The 15,104-nt window shown below is 40.8% G+C and overlaps 1 protein-coding gene across 1 annotated transcript in view; it reads right to left on the minus strand.

Annotated features, from left to right (window-relative positions):
• The window catches only part of LOC109939135 (inactive N-acetylated-alpha-linked acidic dipeptidase-like protein 2), a 221,019-nt gene extending 206,429 nt beyond the window's left edge, over positions 1-14,590 (minus strand). The window contains exon 1 of the mRNA XM_048604809.1: positions 14,396-14,590. Within this exon, the coding sequence (XP_048460766.1) occupies positions 14,396-14,500 (105 nt within the window). The 5' untranslated portion in view covers positions 14,501-14,590. The remainder of the gene's footprint in view (positions 1-14,395) is intronic.
• Between the last annotated feature and the right edge of the window lie 514 nt (positions 14,591-15,104).

Below are 15,104 nucleotides of genomic sequence, written 5' to 3' on the forward strand. Positions count from 1 at the left end.
CTGCGGGAAGAATGTTACCCTGGTGAAGGCATTTTTGTTTTATTTGCTCATAGGATGTGGATGTCGCTGGCTGACCAGCATTTATTGCCAGTCCCTCCTTGCTCTTGAAAAGGTTGTGGTGAGCTGCCTTCTCATACCATGGCAATCCACATGCTGTGGGTTGAGCCATAAGGCCATTAGGGAGGAACTTCCAGGATTTTTACCCAGCGACAGTGAAGGAACAGTGATATATTTCCAAGTCAGGATGGTGAGTGATTTGGAGGGGAAATTGCAGACGGTGCTGTTCCCATGTATCTACTGCCCTTGTCCTCTGGTTGGAGGTGGTTGTGGGTTTGGAAGGTGCTGTTTGAGAATCTTTGGTATCTTATAGACAGTACACACTGCTGCTACTGAGCATCGGTGATGGAGGAGGTGAATGTTTACGAATGTAGTGCCGATCAAGTGAGCTGCTTTGTCCCTGATGGTGTCAAGCTTCTTGAGTATTGTTGGGGCTGCACTCATCCAGGCAAGTGGGGAGTATTCCATCACACTCCTGACTTGTGCCTTTTACGTGGTGGACAGGCTTTGGCGAGTCAGGTGGTGAGTCACTCGATGGACTAATCCCAGCCTCTGACTTATTCTTCGAGCCACCGCGTATATGTAGCACGTCCAGCTCAGTCTCTGGTCAATGGTAGCCTCTAGATTGTATATGGGGGGGGTTCAGTGATGATAATATCCTTGAAAGTCAAGAGATGGTGGTTAGATTGATTCTTATTGGAAATGGTCATTACCTGGCATTTGTGTGGCATGCATGTTACTTGCCACTTGTCAGCTGAAGCCTGGATATTGTCCAGATCTTGTTGCATTTGAACACAGATTGCTTCAGTATCTGAGGAGTTGTGAATGGTGCTGAATGTTGTGCAATCATCAGTGAACATCACCCTTTCTGACTTTGTGATGGAGGGAAGGTCATTGATGATGTAGCTGAAGATGGTTGGGCCTAGGACACTACCCTGAGGAACTCCTGCAGAGATGTCCTGGAGCTGAGATGACTGACCTTCAAAAACCATGACCATCTTCCTATGTGCCAGGTAAGACTCCAACCAGTGGAGAGTTTGTCCCCTGTTGCCCATTGTTTCTAAGTTTGCTAGGGCTCCTTGATGCCACATTTGGTCATATTGCTGAGCAGGTGCTGCTTAATAGCACTGTTGATGACACCTTCCATCACGGTAATTAGCTGGGTTGGATTTGTCCTGCTTTGTGTGTACAGGATAGACCTGGGCAATTTTCCAGATTACCTTTGTTGTAACTGTACTGAAAGTGCTGGACAATGGGAGCAGCAAGTTCTGAAGCACAAGTCTTCACTACTACTGTCAGAATGTTGTCAGGGCCCATATTCTTTGCACTATCCTGTGCCTCCAATTGTTTCTTGATATCATGTACCGTGGATCTAACTGGCTGAAGACGGGTATCTGTGATCCTTCCATTAAATCTATGGCATCTGGAGAAGGCATCGTTGGTGCAACTTCTCTTGCATCTTTTTGTGTTTAAGTTTCAATGCAGAGTGTGTTATCACAACTGCTCTGTAGACAAGGATTTTTGTTACCACACACTCATAGGCATGGTCTGTGGAAGATGGAACTGACATAGCGGATATGGTGTTGAATCTCCGTGTCAATGTTGACATTTTGAGAAAGGTAGCTGGTAAGGTACAACAAGTGCTGACCAAATTCCAGAATCTTAACTTCAACATATAAAAGCAGGTGGAATATTTGACTGACCGGGTGTAGCATTGATTGGAGCTTGGCTTTGACAATAATCAAGTAAACAAAGTCTCTTGTGCGCAGAATTATCTATGCTGTATACTTCCAACAAATGTGCCAAAGGCATTCCCTAATGCTCCCGCAAAATGGCACTGTAACTGCTGGTGCTATTGAACAGAGTTTTGCAGTCACAGTATTTGATCATCTTATTCTGTCTCCCTTCCCATGTCTTGCAAATATATATTTATGTTTTTAAAATTCATTTTCAAACATTGCTGGCAAGGCCAAAGTTATACCTGTTGTCCTGAGGAAGTGGTGCCTTGTTGAACCAATCTCATGAATATTTGAAAGAGTAAAATTATTTAGTGAGTTCTTGTTGGAAGTCCATTTAATGTACTCACCATATAATGGGAGAAATAACAATATCCAATGCCCTACTTAAAATAATGTCATTTGCTTCAGAATTCGCAATCTATGTTAAATAACTTGCTTACACTTACATCATTCACGCCTCTCAGTTTGATCGCCTTGACAAGAGCTAGAAAGGAACAGTGTGTTTACCCACTCATTTCTTGCCCAAATCTGACTGACTGAAATGTTAAAATGAAGGCTGGGAGAAATTTTGCCCAAAGCGTGTTGAGGCGACTATACGTATGCAGATCAGGCATTGATGCCATCAACTTTACCCAATCTACAATTTTGACCTGAGGTTTGAGCAAGGATGCAGTGGACCAGAAGAGACCAAGTAACACAAGTTCTTTTTTTTAAATTTTCTTATGGGCCTGGAGAAGCAGGAGTGTTTTAGCTTCTGCGTCCCACAATGAAACTTTGGGCCTCAGATATTCCAGGATTCTGTGAATGCATCAATTTTAAAATGCTTTTTCTTTTTCAATACTATACAGGCATGGTATAAGATCAAATAGTTGTTGGTGTCCTTAAGATCTCCTGATATCTTAACAACACTACAAACCTTAACAATATGATCAATAGGATCTATTCACAAGCTTCTCTTCATTGAAGGTGTTCCATCAAAAGTATATTTTCAAGTTACATGTAGGATTGAATTTTATTTCTACTTTAGTGCTCCAAAGCACCTTGTGAGTTCAATCTTGCAACATACAAGAACAGGTCCTTAACCCACATTAACTGTGGCTTGCTGCCATGTATAAAGGAGATATAACCAGGATTCCTGGACAGGTCGAATATGGCCCCGAGCTCCTAAAATGCCTATGCTGCCATTTCAAACAGCTTCAAGATGCAAAGTGGTCATTACTCAAAAGAAAATGCTCATTAACGTCCAATTTAAGATAAAAAAATTAGTATTTATCTTCTTCAATTCTTATCATCATGCTTTGTTCAACAATCAGAGAGAAAATCTTTCTTGTAGCTTTTCTTTTCTGTGCAAGGCCATCACATTCCAATCAGACAAATCTAATTACATACTTCAGATGAGAAAATGTGTCATAATCACAAGTAAATTAACTGATGAATGTCAATGTGGAAGAAGAAAAGCGTTTTGTGCTACAGAAAACAATCCAATGTTTGAACCATGCAACTGTGTCAATGTGCCACCCTCATCCTCTAATTCCAGTATAAAAACACAGAATGTGAGGAGCAAAGGTTCTTAATGCTAGGTAAAAACTTCAGATCATATCAGAAATTGTGAAAGCAACAGTTAATTGTTTTTATGGGTGACATATAATCCCAAATTTCATTTGCTTGTACCTCTCAAATAAATACTTTTACAATTTACACAATTGTCTTGATAGCGTAATCGTTGTACATCTCACAGTAATGTCAAATAAAAGTGACACTAAAACTAATTACATGAAAGAAACTGAATTATTTTTATGTTCTCATCAATACAGAATAACACTATCTCAGATAGTAAAAGAAAGGCATTATTTACATCTGAATAATATAGCTCGTATATTTAAAAACAATAGATAGCAGAAAAGTAATTACATGGCTGTAATCCAATCAAAGGGAACAACAGACATCATAAACCACAACAGCATAGCTCAAAGGGTTTAATGAAAGTCATCTAGATTCAATGATTAGATTACAACCATGAATTCAGTCCCTCTATCTATTATTATTTGAAATAAGTGCTAGACATTTTAGCTCTCTGTAATTAAGTTTGTTTTTTTTCATGTTTCAGTTGTCTGCTTCTTTGCCTTTTAGGTTACAATTTTCCTGCTAATGGATAAAAACTAATTTTCTTCTCTTGCAATGAAAAATCATTTCACAAAACTGATTTTTTAAAATATTCATTGATGTTAAAGTGGTTTTCTAGACCTCTGTGGATCTGTAGTTGACAGATCAGAAAATGTAATATGATGTTCACAAACAATATTAAAAGATATCACTAATTATCAAAGCTTTACACAATATAGTGTTTGATGAGTTACAAGAAAGGTGGAGAAACTTAACTTTGGTGGTACAATCTATGAGTGACACCAGCGGGCCGAAACCAGACCCACGTTTGGGCTTTGCTACCACGTTGCCAGTGAGTTATGAATGCTGCATCTTGCTACCTGTGGAGAATTTAACATCAGGCAGTCAGGGAGACTGGGAGAGAACCAGGGGAACCCATGGTAACTGGAATTATTTTTAAGCTTATTAGAGCACTCCTGCTTTTCCCAGTCAAATCATGAATAACCTTTCAACTGTGTTTTTTTCTCTTCATAGTCACTTCAAGGTACAACTAGGGTGTGTGGGTGAACCTTGTGACCTTTAACATGAAATCTGAAACCTGTCTTTTGACTGCTGCATTATAGACTCATGCTCAATGCTCGACTACAGCTCCGCCTTCAACACCATTACCCCTCCAGACTGATCTCAAAACTCTGAGACCTAGGTCTCAGCTCCGCCCTCTGTAACTGGATCCTCAGCTTCCTGATCTATAGACCGCAATCAGTGAAGACAGACAACCACACCTCCTCTACGATAACACTCAACACTGGAGTCCCCCAAGGATGTGTTCTCAGCCACCTACTGTACTCCCGGTCTACCCATGACTGCAAAGCCAACTTCTGAAGGAATGCCATCTACAAGTTTGCTGACAATACCACTGCGGTAGGATAGATATCAAACAACGATAAGTCAGAATACAAAAGGAGATAGATGGCTTGGTGGCATGGTGCAATGATAACAACCTCTCTCACAATGTTGGAAAAATAAAAGAACTGATCAATGACTTCAGAAAGAAAGGAGGAAAACATGTCCCTATCTACATCAATGGAGCAGAGGGTGAGAGGATTGACAGCGTCAAGTTCCTTGGAGTCCTGTCCTGGACTTTCCTCGTAGATGTGACAGTCAAGAAGGCACAAGAACACCTCTTCTTCCTCAGGCAGCTTAGGTAGTTAAAGAACCTCATCAACCTTTACAGATGCACCATAGAAAGCATATTATCTAGATACATAACAGCCTGGTACAGCAACTGCTCTGCCCAGGACTATAAGAAACTACAGAAGGTTAGTTATGTGCACAGCCCAGATTATCACAGAAGCCAACCATCTATCCATGGAGATAACAAGGTGTACAGCTGGATGAACACAGCAGGCCAAGCAGTATCAGAGGAGCAGGAAAGCTGACGTTTCGGGCCTAGACCCTTCTACTTCATTTACACCTACCATTGCCACGGAAGGGCTGCCAACATCACCAAAGACCCCTCCCACACCAATAATGCTTTCCTACAACCTCTTCCATCAGGCAGAAGGTACAAAAGCTTGAACACATGCACCAACAGGTTCAAGAACAGCTTCTTCCCTGCTGTTATTAGACTGATGAATGGGATCTCCAACTTCAAATAATGTTGATCTTGTTAATATTTATCTTGCCTCATGCATGTCCTGTGTGGTATAACCTGTATGCCTCACTTTATCCATGTTGTTTTCACCCTATGATCTCTATGTCCTTGCTTACTATGATCTGCCTGTATTGCTCACAAACAAAACTTTTCACTGTACTTAGGTATACGTGACAATAAATCAAGTGAAACTTGCCAGTTTCATAACGATAGGCTACTCCACAGTTTGCAGGTCCACCTGAGTATTGCATCAGGTAACTCTTGAGTGTCAGTAACGTGACCTGAGGTGCCCCTCCCCTGTTTTACTGTCAAGTGCCTGATTTTCAAGGGCAAAGTGGGAAGTTGCGTGTTGAATTTATTCCCTATATTTCTTGTACAGTAGATATCTATGACTGATAGGAAGAAAAGTGAAGTAGTAGTTAGATTTGAAATCATCTTGAACACTTCTAATAATTTGAAACTTAGAAATCATTTTAATTTTAGTGCATTTAGGTTCATTTTGTGCAAGCAGCTCAGATGTTGGTTTATCATACATTCTGATGACAAGATCAAATCTGATATGCGGTTTACTTATTGTGGGTTTATCAGCTCCTTAACAGAACATATTCTGTTTGTTATTTAATATTAGTTATCCCCATGGAAAGATGAAGCACAGGAAGTGATCATTTGGCTCATTGCGCTTGTGCCTGCTCTTTGACAGGGGTGATCAATTAGTCCTATTCCCTGCTCGCTCCCCTTAGCACTACAAAAATTTTTACCACTGTTATTTGATTGTACATTGATGCTTTTAAAAGTGCTGCTTCTTTTGTTACGAGAGGATACATAGAAAAATTCAGAGATTGTACCCATATAATTGGTCAGTTTAACTTATTACTTTCTATATGTTTGTGAATTGATGATTAAAATTATAAATTGAATAGATGGAACAATGAATTAGACAAAGGTCAGAAAACTATTTCCCATCTTTTGATGAAAGGATTTGTTGACAAAATTATTGTGATTGGCAGCAGTATGTACCTTTAGTTCCAGTTCAATTGCTAATTATAGCAGTTGAAAAGAAAGGTCAGATGGCGGCCCTTAGCTCTAAACATAGGATATTCTATACTTCTGATGTCAAGCAACTTTTTAATGGAAACGCAATATGGAGATCAAAGTCCACATCATTTCAAATCCCATTCACTTCAAGCATGTTACCTTCCAAGTTATTAATGGAGATTGTCCTGTTAAACTGTACAAAGCATTAATGTAGGTTCATAGGTGTTTACAGCACAGCTGGAGGCCTTGTTGTCTATTTGTATTCATACAAAAATCCCATTTTCCAACTGTTGGCCCAAAGCCCTGAAGGTTATGGCAATGCAAGTGAATATGTAAATACTATTTAAATGTTATGAGAGTTTCTGACTCAGCCACCTTTTCAGACAGCAAGTTCCAGACTTTCACCCACTTCTTGGTGAAAATGTGTTGTGAATTTTTTGTTTAAACAGAGTTTCTGGTTAGCGATGCTCAGTCTAAAATGTGACAAAAGCAGAATTAATAATTCATAAGGCAATTGGATAAAACTTGAAAGTGGAACAAATTACATGTTTATACAGAAGGAGCAGGGAGTGAGATTAATTGGACTGCTCTACCACAAAGCCAGCACAGACAGCATGATCTGTAGTGCCACCTTCTGTGGTCTATCATTCTACAATTCTACATAACCATCAGACCTAACCAAGAGGCACTGACCATTCAATGTTTACATTTTTAAACTGTAACAAAAGCACAGATCAAGCTGTCACTTCCCACTCTGTCCCCCAAGACAGACATGTCTGGTCTTATCAGTCACTTTTAAACAGATATTACATGAAACTTACCAAAAGATAAATATAATCAGTGTTATTTTTCCATACTAATAGCCGGTTCACCAATCTGCCTTTCACTTGCCCTTTTCCCTACCTGCTACCCATTTATTTAGTGACCTTTATTTTTACTTTCATTACCAAGGTCCATTGTTCCCTGACCCCTAATTCCGTCTGTCATACATTTTCCCATAAATCCAGACTATGTTTTATATACATTACAATTTTAGCTAGTTAACAATAGGCGCAGAGTTGTGTCTGTTTCTTATACGTTACTCACTCAGAAGTCTTAGCTAAAAATGTTTTGATGGATATAGAAAGCATTGTCATGCTGTTAGGGTGAAGCTGCATGTGAAGGAAGAGGATTCAAACATATTCACCTTGACAAAGTGGCTAGAAATTTCCCAAATGACAGGAAGCCCTCATGTTAGCAATGAGTTTGGGTTTTGCGCTGCCTAGGCAGGTGACTGGACCCCTGATAGTCCAATCTGTAGCCAGTAAAGAGCCAGTTGGCCTGGCTGCAAGCAGGTTTTTAGGTGTGTTCCCCATTTGTCAGATACTCAGTGCCTGTTCGATCCATCATCAAGGAGGAGGGTCCGCTAACCGCCATCCCACTGTGACCAATCACCCTCCTCCTGCAACCCACTCCCCCTGCTCCCACATCATTCTATCAATACTTGTATTTCCCTTGTTCTGAGACCTCAGGTGGGTGGTCTCAGCTGCCAGAGTCCTTGATCCCAGGATAATGTCCACTACTTTGTCAACCGTGAGATTGGCAACAGATTTGGCAAGCATTCATGTAAGGAGGAGACATAGGAGTCTCACCCACTCCCCAGTCAGTGACTGAGATATTTCTCACCTCCACAAAATTCCATCTACAGAGGGCATTGAGTGATGTGCTGAATAAAACAGTGTATATAAGAATAACACATAGGTTAGTGTGACCTCCCTGAAAATCTAACAGTGAGGAAGTAAAAAAAAGTGCTCTTCCCAGTTGAAGGGATGAGGAGGCCCGGAAGCTTCATGAGAAAAGCATGAGAAAAACATTAGGCACTGCATCTCAAGCATGGTGCCAAAAGATGTGAGGAGAGGTTTCTGACTTATCAATCAGACAGCATTCACAATGATATGTACAGTTGCCTTACACTGAAGGATCAGTTAAAGTTGATCACTGCCTTTCCAATACTGAATGGCTGTTTGCAGCTGTCCTCCGATAGCCATGATGCTCAAATGGAAAATGAGTGAGCACAGCTAGACTATAAGAGAAGATTGACTCTGTATGTGGTTTTAAGAGAAGCTCATTCACATTGCCAGAGAGAGAAGAAGAACTGGAGGTGTTGTTCATAGCTGTAGGGGTCCCAAAGGAGGAGATGGCAATGGAAATAGGATTATGCACAGCAGACAGCTTTTGTAGAATGCAATAAGATGTACAGCTCACAGAGACACAGTAATGACATGGATGCAGACATCAGTCCTTCTGCCAAGGATGAAGTGCAGTGCTTCTGTGGGCCTTGATTAATACAAGAAGCTACATATCAAGGACAGATGATTTAAAGTGCAGCACTCTAATGAAACCCATCTCTCTTATAGGTCTCCTCGTGGATGAGGTACTGATGGTGGTTCCAGGTCCAAACAAGATCTGAGGAGGAACCAAAATCTGCAGAGACAGTGCCACATCAGTTGAGATCAATCTTTCCAAATACAGACACTCTCATGCCAGTGGGCTCTGATGCAATCTATGAAGGAATGGCAGCAAGCTGGTGTCAAATAGTGACAGCTTCAATCACTCCCAATCAGAGGATTGAAGATAGGCTCACGTATGCACATCTTTACATTGATGGTGAGCCTCTGGAATCACCAGGAAAGGACAGTAGCATGAAATGTATGACTATCTGTCAGAGTTCCCAGAGGCTGTTCACTCACCAGCTCATACACAATTCAGAGCTATAGCCAGCACCCCATCCAGTTGATGCAGGAGTTACATAAGAACATAGCAGCAGGACTAGGCCTCTCAGCCCCTTAAAGCTGCTCCGTATTCTATATCAAAGCAGATCATCCACCGCAGCACATAATCCTGTGCTAACTCCTAATCGCTTGCTGTCTTGAACTTATCAACAACTGAGCTCCCACCACCCTCTGAAGATTCCCCACCTTCTGAATGAAGACATTTCTCCACCTTCCAGTCCTAAATGGCTTGTTTCTTATTCTGAGACTATCTCTTGCTTTGGACCCAATAGCTTGGAAAAATATCTTTTGCGCATTGATCCTGTCCAGTCCTTTAAGAATTTGATAAGTATCTATGAAATTGTATGTCTAATCTTCAAATCTTCAGAGAGTGGAGGCCCAGTATCCGCAATCTCTCCTCAAAGGACAACTTACCACCTCAGGAATCAGTCTGATGAACCTCCGCTGCACTCCCTCTATAGTGAATATCGATATTTTCTAATCAACATATTCAGAGATGTTATTACACACCTATGGAGCAGATAGAACTTGAACCAGAGTCTGCTGACTCAGAGATAGGGTGACTACCACTGGAGCACAAAAGCCCTCCCCATGGTAAGTATATCCTATCTTAGGCATGGGGACTAGAATTGCACACAATGCTTCAAGTGCTGTCCCACTTGTGTTCTATAGAATAGAAACAAGACATATTTGCTTCTCTACTCAAATCCTTTTGAATAAAGGCGAAGATATCATTTGCCTTCTGAATTGCTTGCTGCATCTGCATGTTAGACTTTCAATGATTTAAGAACAAAGTCCCTTTGGACACCAACACTCTCAATCTCTCAACATTTAAAAAAGACTCTGCACTACTACTCCTCCTATCAGAGCGGTCAACCACACATTTACCCACACTGTGTGCCATCTGCCATGTTCTTATCCACTCACTCAGTCTGACTATATCCCCTCTTTACACCTTCTCACAATTCATTTTCCTACCATGTTTTATGTCAAACTTGGACATTTTACAATTAGCCCTCACCTCCAAATCATTCATCTAGATTGTGAACAGCTGGGGCCCAAGGCACTGAAGCTTGTGGGATGCCACTTGTCTTTACCTACCAACTTAAGAATGATTCACTTATATCTTCTCTGTGTTTTTAGCTGTTACCCAATCCTCAAATCATGCTCAGTGCTTTGATTTTATTCAGTAACATTCCGTGTGGGCCTTTTGAAAATCCAAATACATCACATCCACTGCTTCTCCCTTATTGCTTCTGTCAATAAGCTCTTCAACAAAATGTATCAAGTGCAGTAATCATGATTTCACCTTCATAAAACCATGATGACTAGATTACAACCAGGTGAGAAGGAGTCACCTCCTGTCAGTCAGTAGCAATGAATACTTTACATCTTTTCTTTTTTTTAAACTAAACAGTAACCATACTTCAATTAACACGAGAATTTATTTAGCAAAATAAAATGGAATTTATTACTCCTGCAAAAGAAAGCAACAAACACTAACAAATAGCAGTGATCAACTTACAAACTAAGGGTAAGTTGGGATATCTGGTTCAGACTGTAAGACCCAAAGTTCTCAGTGAATAGCAGGTGTTGATATGCGAGTGCTTTATCTAGAAGTAATTTGAGCTTGAAGTTGACAGAGGCAGAAAGCTCTAGCTTCCAGTTCTAGCCTACAATCCATTTTCCAGTTGCAATTGAAGATCCTTGTATAGTTGTATATTCCTAAGTTGCCCACTGTTTTGCCAAGCTGAAAGCCATACAGAGAAACTTGTCATCTCAATTTGCAATTTCTAGAAAGATGTGAATTGACAGGGAGATGCAGATCTAAGTTTCAGTGTCCTTTTAAACAATGTTAATTCTGGCTCAAATGCAGTGCCATCAATTCTGCCTTTTTAACTTTATACTGTATTTTGACCTAGGATATTCAAAGCCTTATTTCTGCTGCTTTCCACTTTCATTTACAGTTTTTCTACTTCCCTTTACTAGCTTTGATTTTTCTTTCAGGTTCCCAATCCCTGACTAGTTATTTTAAACCCTCCCCAATAGCACGAGAAAATATTCTTACGAGGTAATTCATCCTGGTCTTATTGAGACGTAACTTATGCATCTTGTATAGGTCCCACTTGGTCCAAAAGCTGGTCTCAATACCCCCGAATTAAAGCTCTCTCTCTCTCTCCTGCATCATTCAGCCAAATGTTAATTTGCTTAGTTTTACTATGTCCATAATTACTGCCATGTTGTACAAGTCTGAGATTTCTGCCTTAGATGTCCTGCTGTCTAAGCTCATCTGCAGCTTCCTAAATTCTGCTTTCAGGACTTCAACTCTCATTCTCATTATGTCGTTGTGCAACTGTGGACCACAATCTCTGTTCTGCCTCTGAAAGAAGGTGCTGCAAACGTTTCATAACATTCTTGACCCTAGCACCAGAGAGGTAACATTACAATCAATGCCAGAGAAAGATGTGTCTGTTCCACTTACTGTTGAATCACTTATCACTATTGGTCTCCACTTTTCTTCCTTTCTACTGATGCAGCTGAGCCAATTGTGATGCAAAATAATTGGCTCTTGCTGCAGTCGTCTGAGTTCCAAACTGCACAGCACAAGTTTTTGCAGCTGGAAACACTTCCTGCTCATGTGATCATGTGGTAATGAACTGATGGGCCAAAGGGCCTCTTCTGTAATGTATGATTCTTGGCGATGAGAAGTATCCAGGATTCCCTAAACAGCACAAGGTCTATGCAGCCAAGCTGACATACCATGTCTTTACTTTCTGACTATTTACTTCAAATTGAAGACAGGAAAGTAGAATATAAGTTTATTCACCAATCAGCTCCAGAGGATTCTGTTGTGCAATTGGTAAGAGGATCACAAGATGCCTAACACATGGTCACACGTTACACTGCTCCAGGTAAGAAAAGAAGACAAGCGAGCCTTGAAATGATCCGGAAGCAGCTGTTCTTTTTAAGGTACTCCTTGCATTTATTATGAATCTTTTTCAGTTGATTTCGCAGAATAGAAGTGCAGAATGAAACTCAGAGGCAAAGGCAGACCTTATACAAATGTAGGTGAGAACCCCATCCTGACTTGATGGGCCCCTCCATGCTGAACCACAGCCATTTCCCGCAACAGAGCAAGCCATACACCAACCAGCCCCCACATCAACTGTAGGCACTGGGAGAGAAATAATCTCTCATGTATAATCCCAACTAAGTTTATTTGGGGTCTCATTTGGTACAAACTTGATGAATGTGAAATCATGAGATAAATATTTTACTTTAACTCTCTTGTAATGCATTCTATAATTGTTTGCTTGATTATTCTGCACCAGTGAGTCTTTACCAGACAGTGAGCACTTTAAGTGGAGGGTATGAAAATATGTGCACAGAATCACGCGCCATGTTTTTAGAGATAATCCTTGTCATCTAGGACAGATCCACAAAGCTATTCAAGTGTTCTGAAGAGCTGAAGGATCAAGGAATATCTCAGGATAAACTCACTGCATTAGCTTCTCAGGAACCTGACAAACACTTGCAGGATCCTTTTGCTGTGGTTGCACCCTGGAAAATGGCTGTTCACAATGGGTCCTAGTTGTGGGAGCCTTGATGGTTGTATGCTTGCAGTTTGTAGGCCCATCCTGAGGGAATCCTCCATAACCCTGAATTCAAGCAGTCTTTTAGTCTGCCTGGGCAATACATGATATATTGCCCAATCCTCTGGTACATGGCCTCACTCACCTGCTTGATGCAGCAACTGGCCACTGATTCCACAATCCATCATGTCTCCACATGGTCCCTGGAATGAACCTGAGAAGTACACTGAGCCCCATGGTCATCTTCATTAACATAGGCAACAGGTGGCCACTACTTTCCACTGGGCTCACCTCCTCTCCCAGCATTGTACTGGTATCATCTGCCTTAACAAATGTATTCTTCCACTGATGCTTCAAAATCTCCCTGAACTAAATCTCTACCTGTGAAACTATTCAGTACGGTAGCACTTTCTATGAGCATTAGCCAGTATTTATGACCCTATGTACATTACTCATCCATGTCCCCTCATGAGGCTGATGCTCCTCTTGGCTGCTGCAGCCATGTTTCATACGGTAACATCTGTCTGTCTGTCTGTCTGTCTCTCTCTCTCTCCCTACCTTCCCCCCGCCACCAATGTCCGCCTCACTGGAGGAGTCGGACTCTGAGTACAAACCACCCTTTGTGAATTGGAGCCCTCAGGGTTTGGAGATTCTCCTGAACACAACCTGTACTAGCTGAAGTGGACCTGGAAGAGACCGTTACACATTAGGTGATAAGGCTCACATTTTGCAATCGCTGCAATTTATTAATCCTTTGCCTTCCTGTTTCACAATACAGACTTATTTGATGACTGCCACTTCCAGCTACCAATGGCATCACTAGCCTCTCACTATCTCGGAAAAGGAAAATTTAAACAGCATTTCAAAATCACTGATCTTAGAGATCTGCTCTTACAGGTAACGGAAAAGTCACTAAACTAATAATGCAGAGGTCCAGGATAATGCTTTGAGGACATGAATTCCCATTCCATCATTGCACATGATGAAATCTGAATTCAATTAGAAGAAACAGTGTGGAATTAAAAGTCAGCCTAATGCCAACCATGTAACCATTCTCAATCGTCATAAAAGCCCATCTGATTCATTCACTTTAGGGAAGGAATATTCCTTTTAGGGAAGGAAATCCATGGTACTTATCCAGTATGACCCAAGGCACTGTGTTTTTGTCTTAACTGACCCCTGTCGTGGCCTTAACAAACTACCCAGTTCAAAGGGCAATTAGGAATGGACACTCAGCCAGCAACACCAACATCCCAAAAAAAAAACACCCCATCCACCATTTTAGTGGCCTGCATTTCCAAGCCTGTAAATATTTCAGTAAAATTCCACATATTCTTTTCCTGTTATATTCCAAAATAATCTACATAAATGCAATTTGAATTGAAAGACATATTCTTCATCGGAGTAGAAGATAACACTTTTAGAGTACATAATAATCCCTACCTCTGCCCATTCATGTGAGCCGATTTTGCCAAAAACACTTCCTCCCCAGGAACTAAACAAAATAGTACGATTTGGTCGCCATCTTTTCTTCTGAACCTGGGACATCACAGACCTGATTATTTCAGTAAGTATGGAAGTACTGCTGGTCCAAAGTTCTTCACTGTTGCCATGGTGACTGCCAACAATGACATATTTATCTGGAAATAGAAATATATTGTACTGTTCACTGAATGTTAGTAAACAACTCTTCACACATGAAACACAGGAAATACATTAATGTTTTAAGTTCAGTGACCCCTTTGTCAAAACTCAAGTACAACTGTATTCCTCAAAACATCTCACTTGTCAAAGAAAATATTTTGCCTATGCTATCATCTGCACTTACATGCTATGCAAGTCAACTAATACACAAGGTCACCAAGAAAATTATCAGTAATTAACAAAACAGTGTGAAAACTCCAGTTAGTCCCATTTTGTTAGTCTCTGCACATGCATTGCATCCATTTTTTAAAAATTTACACAGTTCTCCAATTAAAAACACACACAGTGTGTTTGCCTAGTTTTCTGACATCTGCTCATTCCTAGAGTGGTGTTCCTTTTCCAGGAAGTTTCATTCCTTTGGCATGTACTGTTGTCTATTTCTGTTTCTGAGAAATGGTGAACCTCTGGGACTGATGGTCATTCTATAGTCTGTGCAGGTGGTGAGGTC

The sequence above is a fragment of the Rhincodon typus genome, chromosome 13, assembly GCF_021869965.1.
Source record: "Rhincodon typus isolate 14 chromosome 13, sRhiTyp1.1, whole genome shotgun sequence".
Classification (NCBI taxonomy): Eukaryota; Metazoa; Chordata; class Chondrichthyes; order Orectolobiformes; family Rhincodontidae; genus Rhincodon; species Rhincodon typus.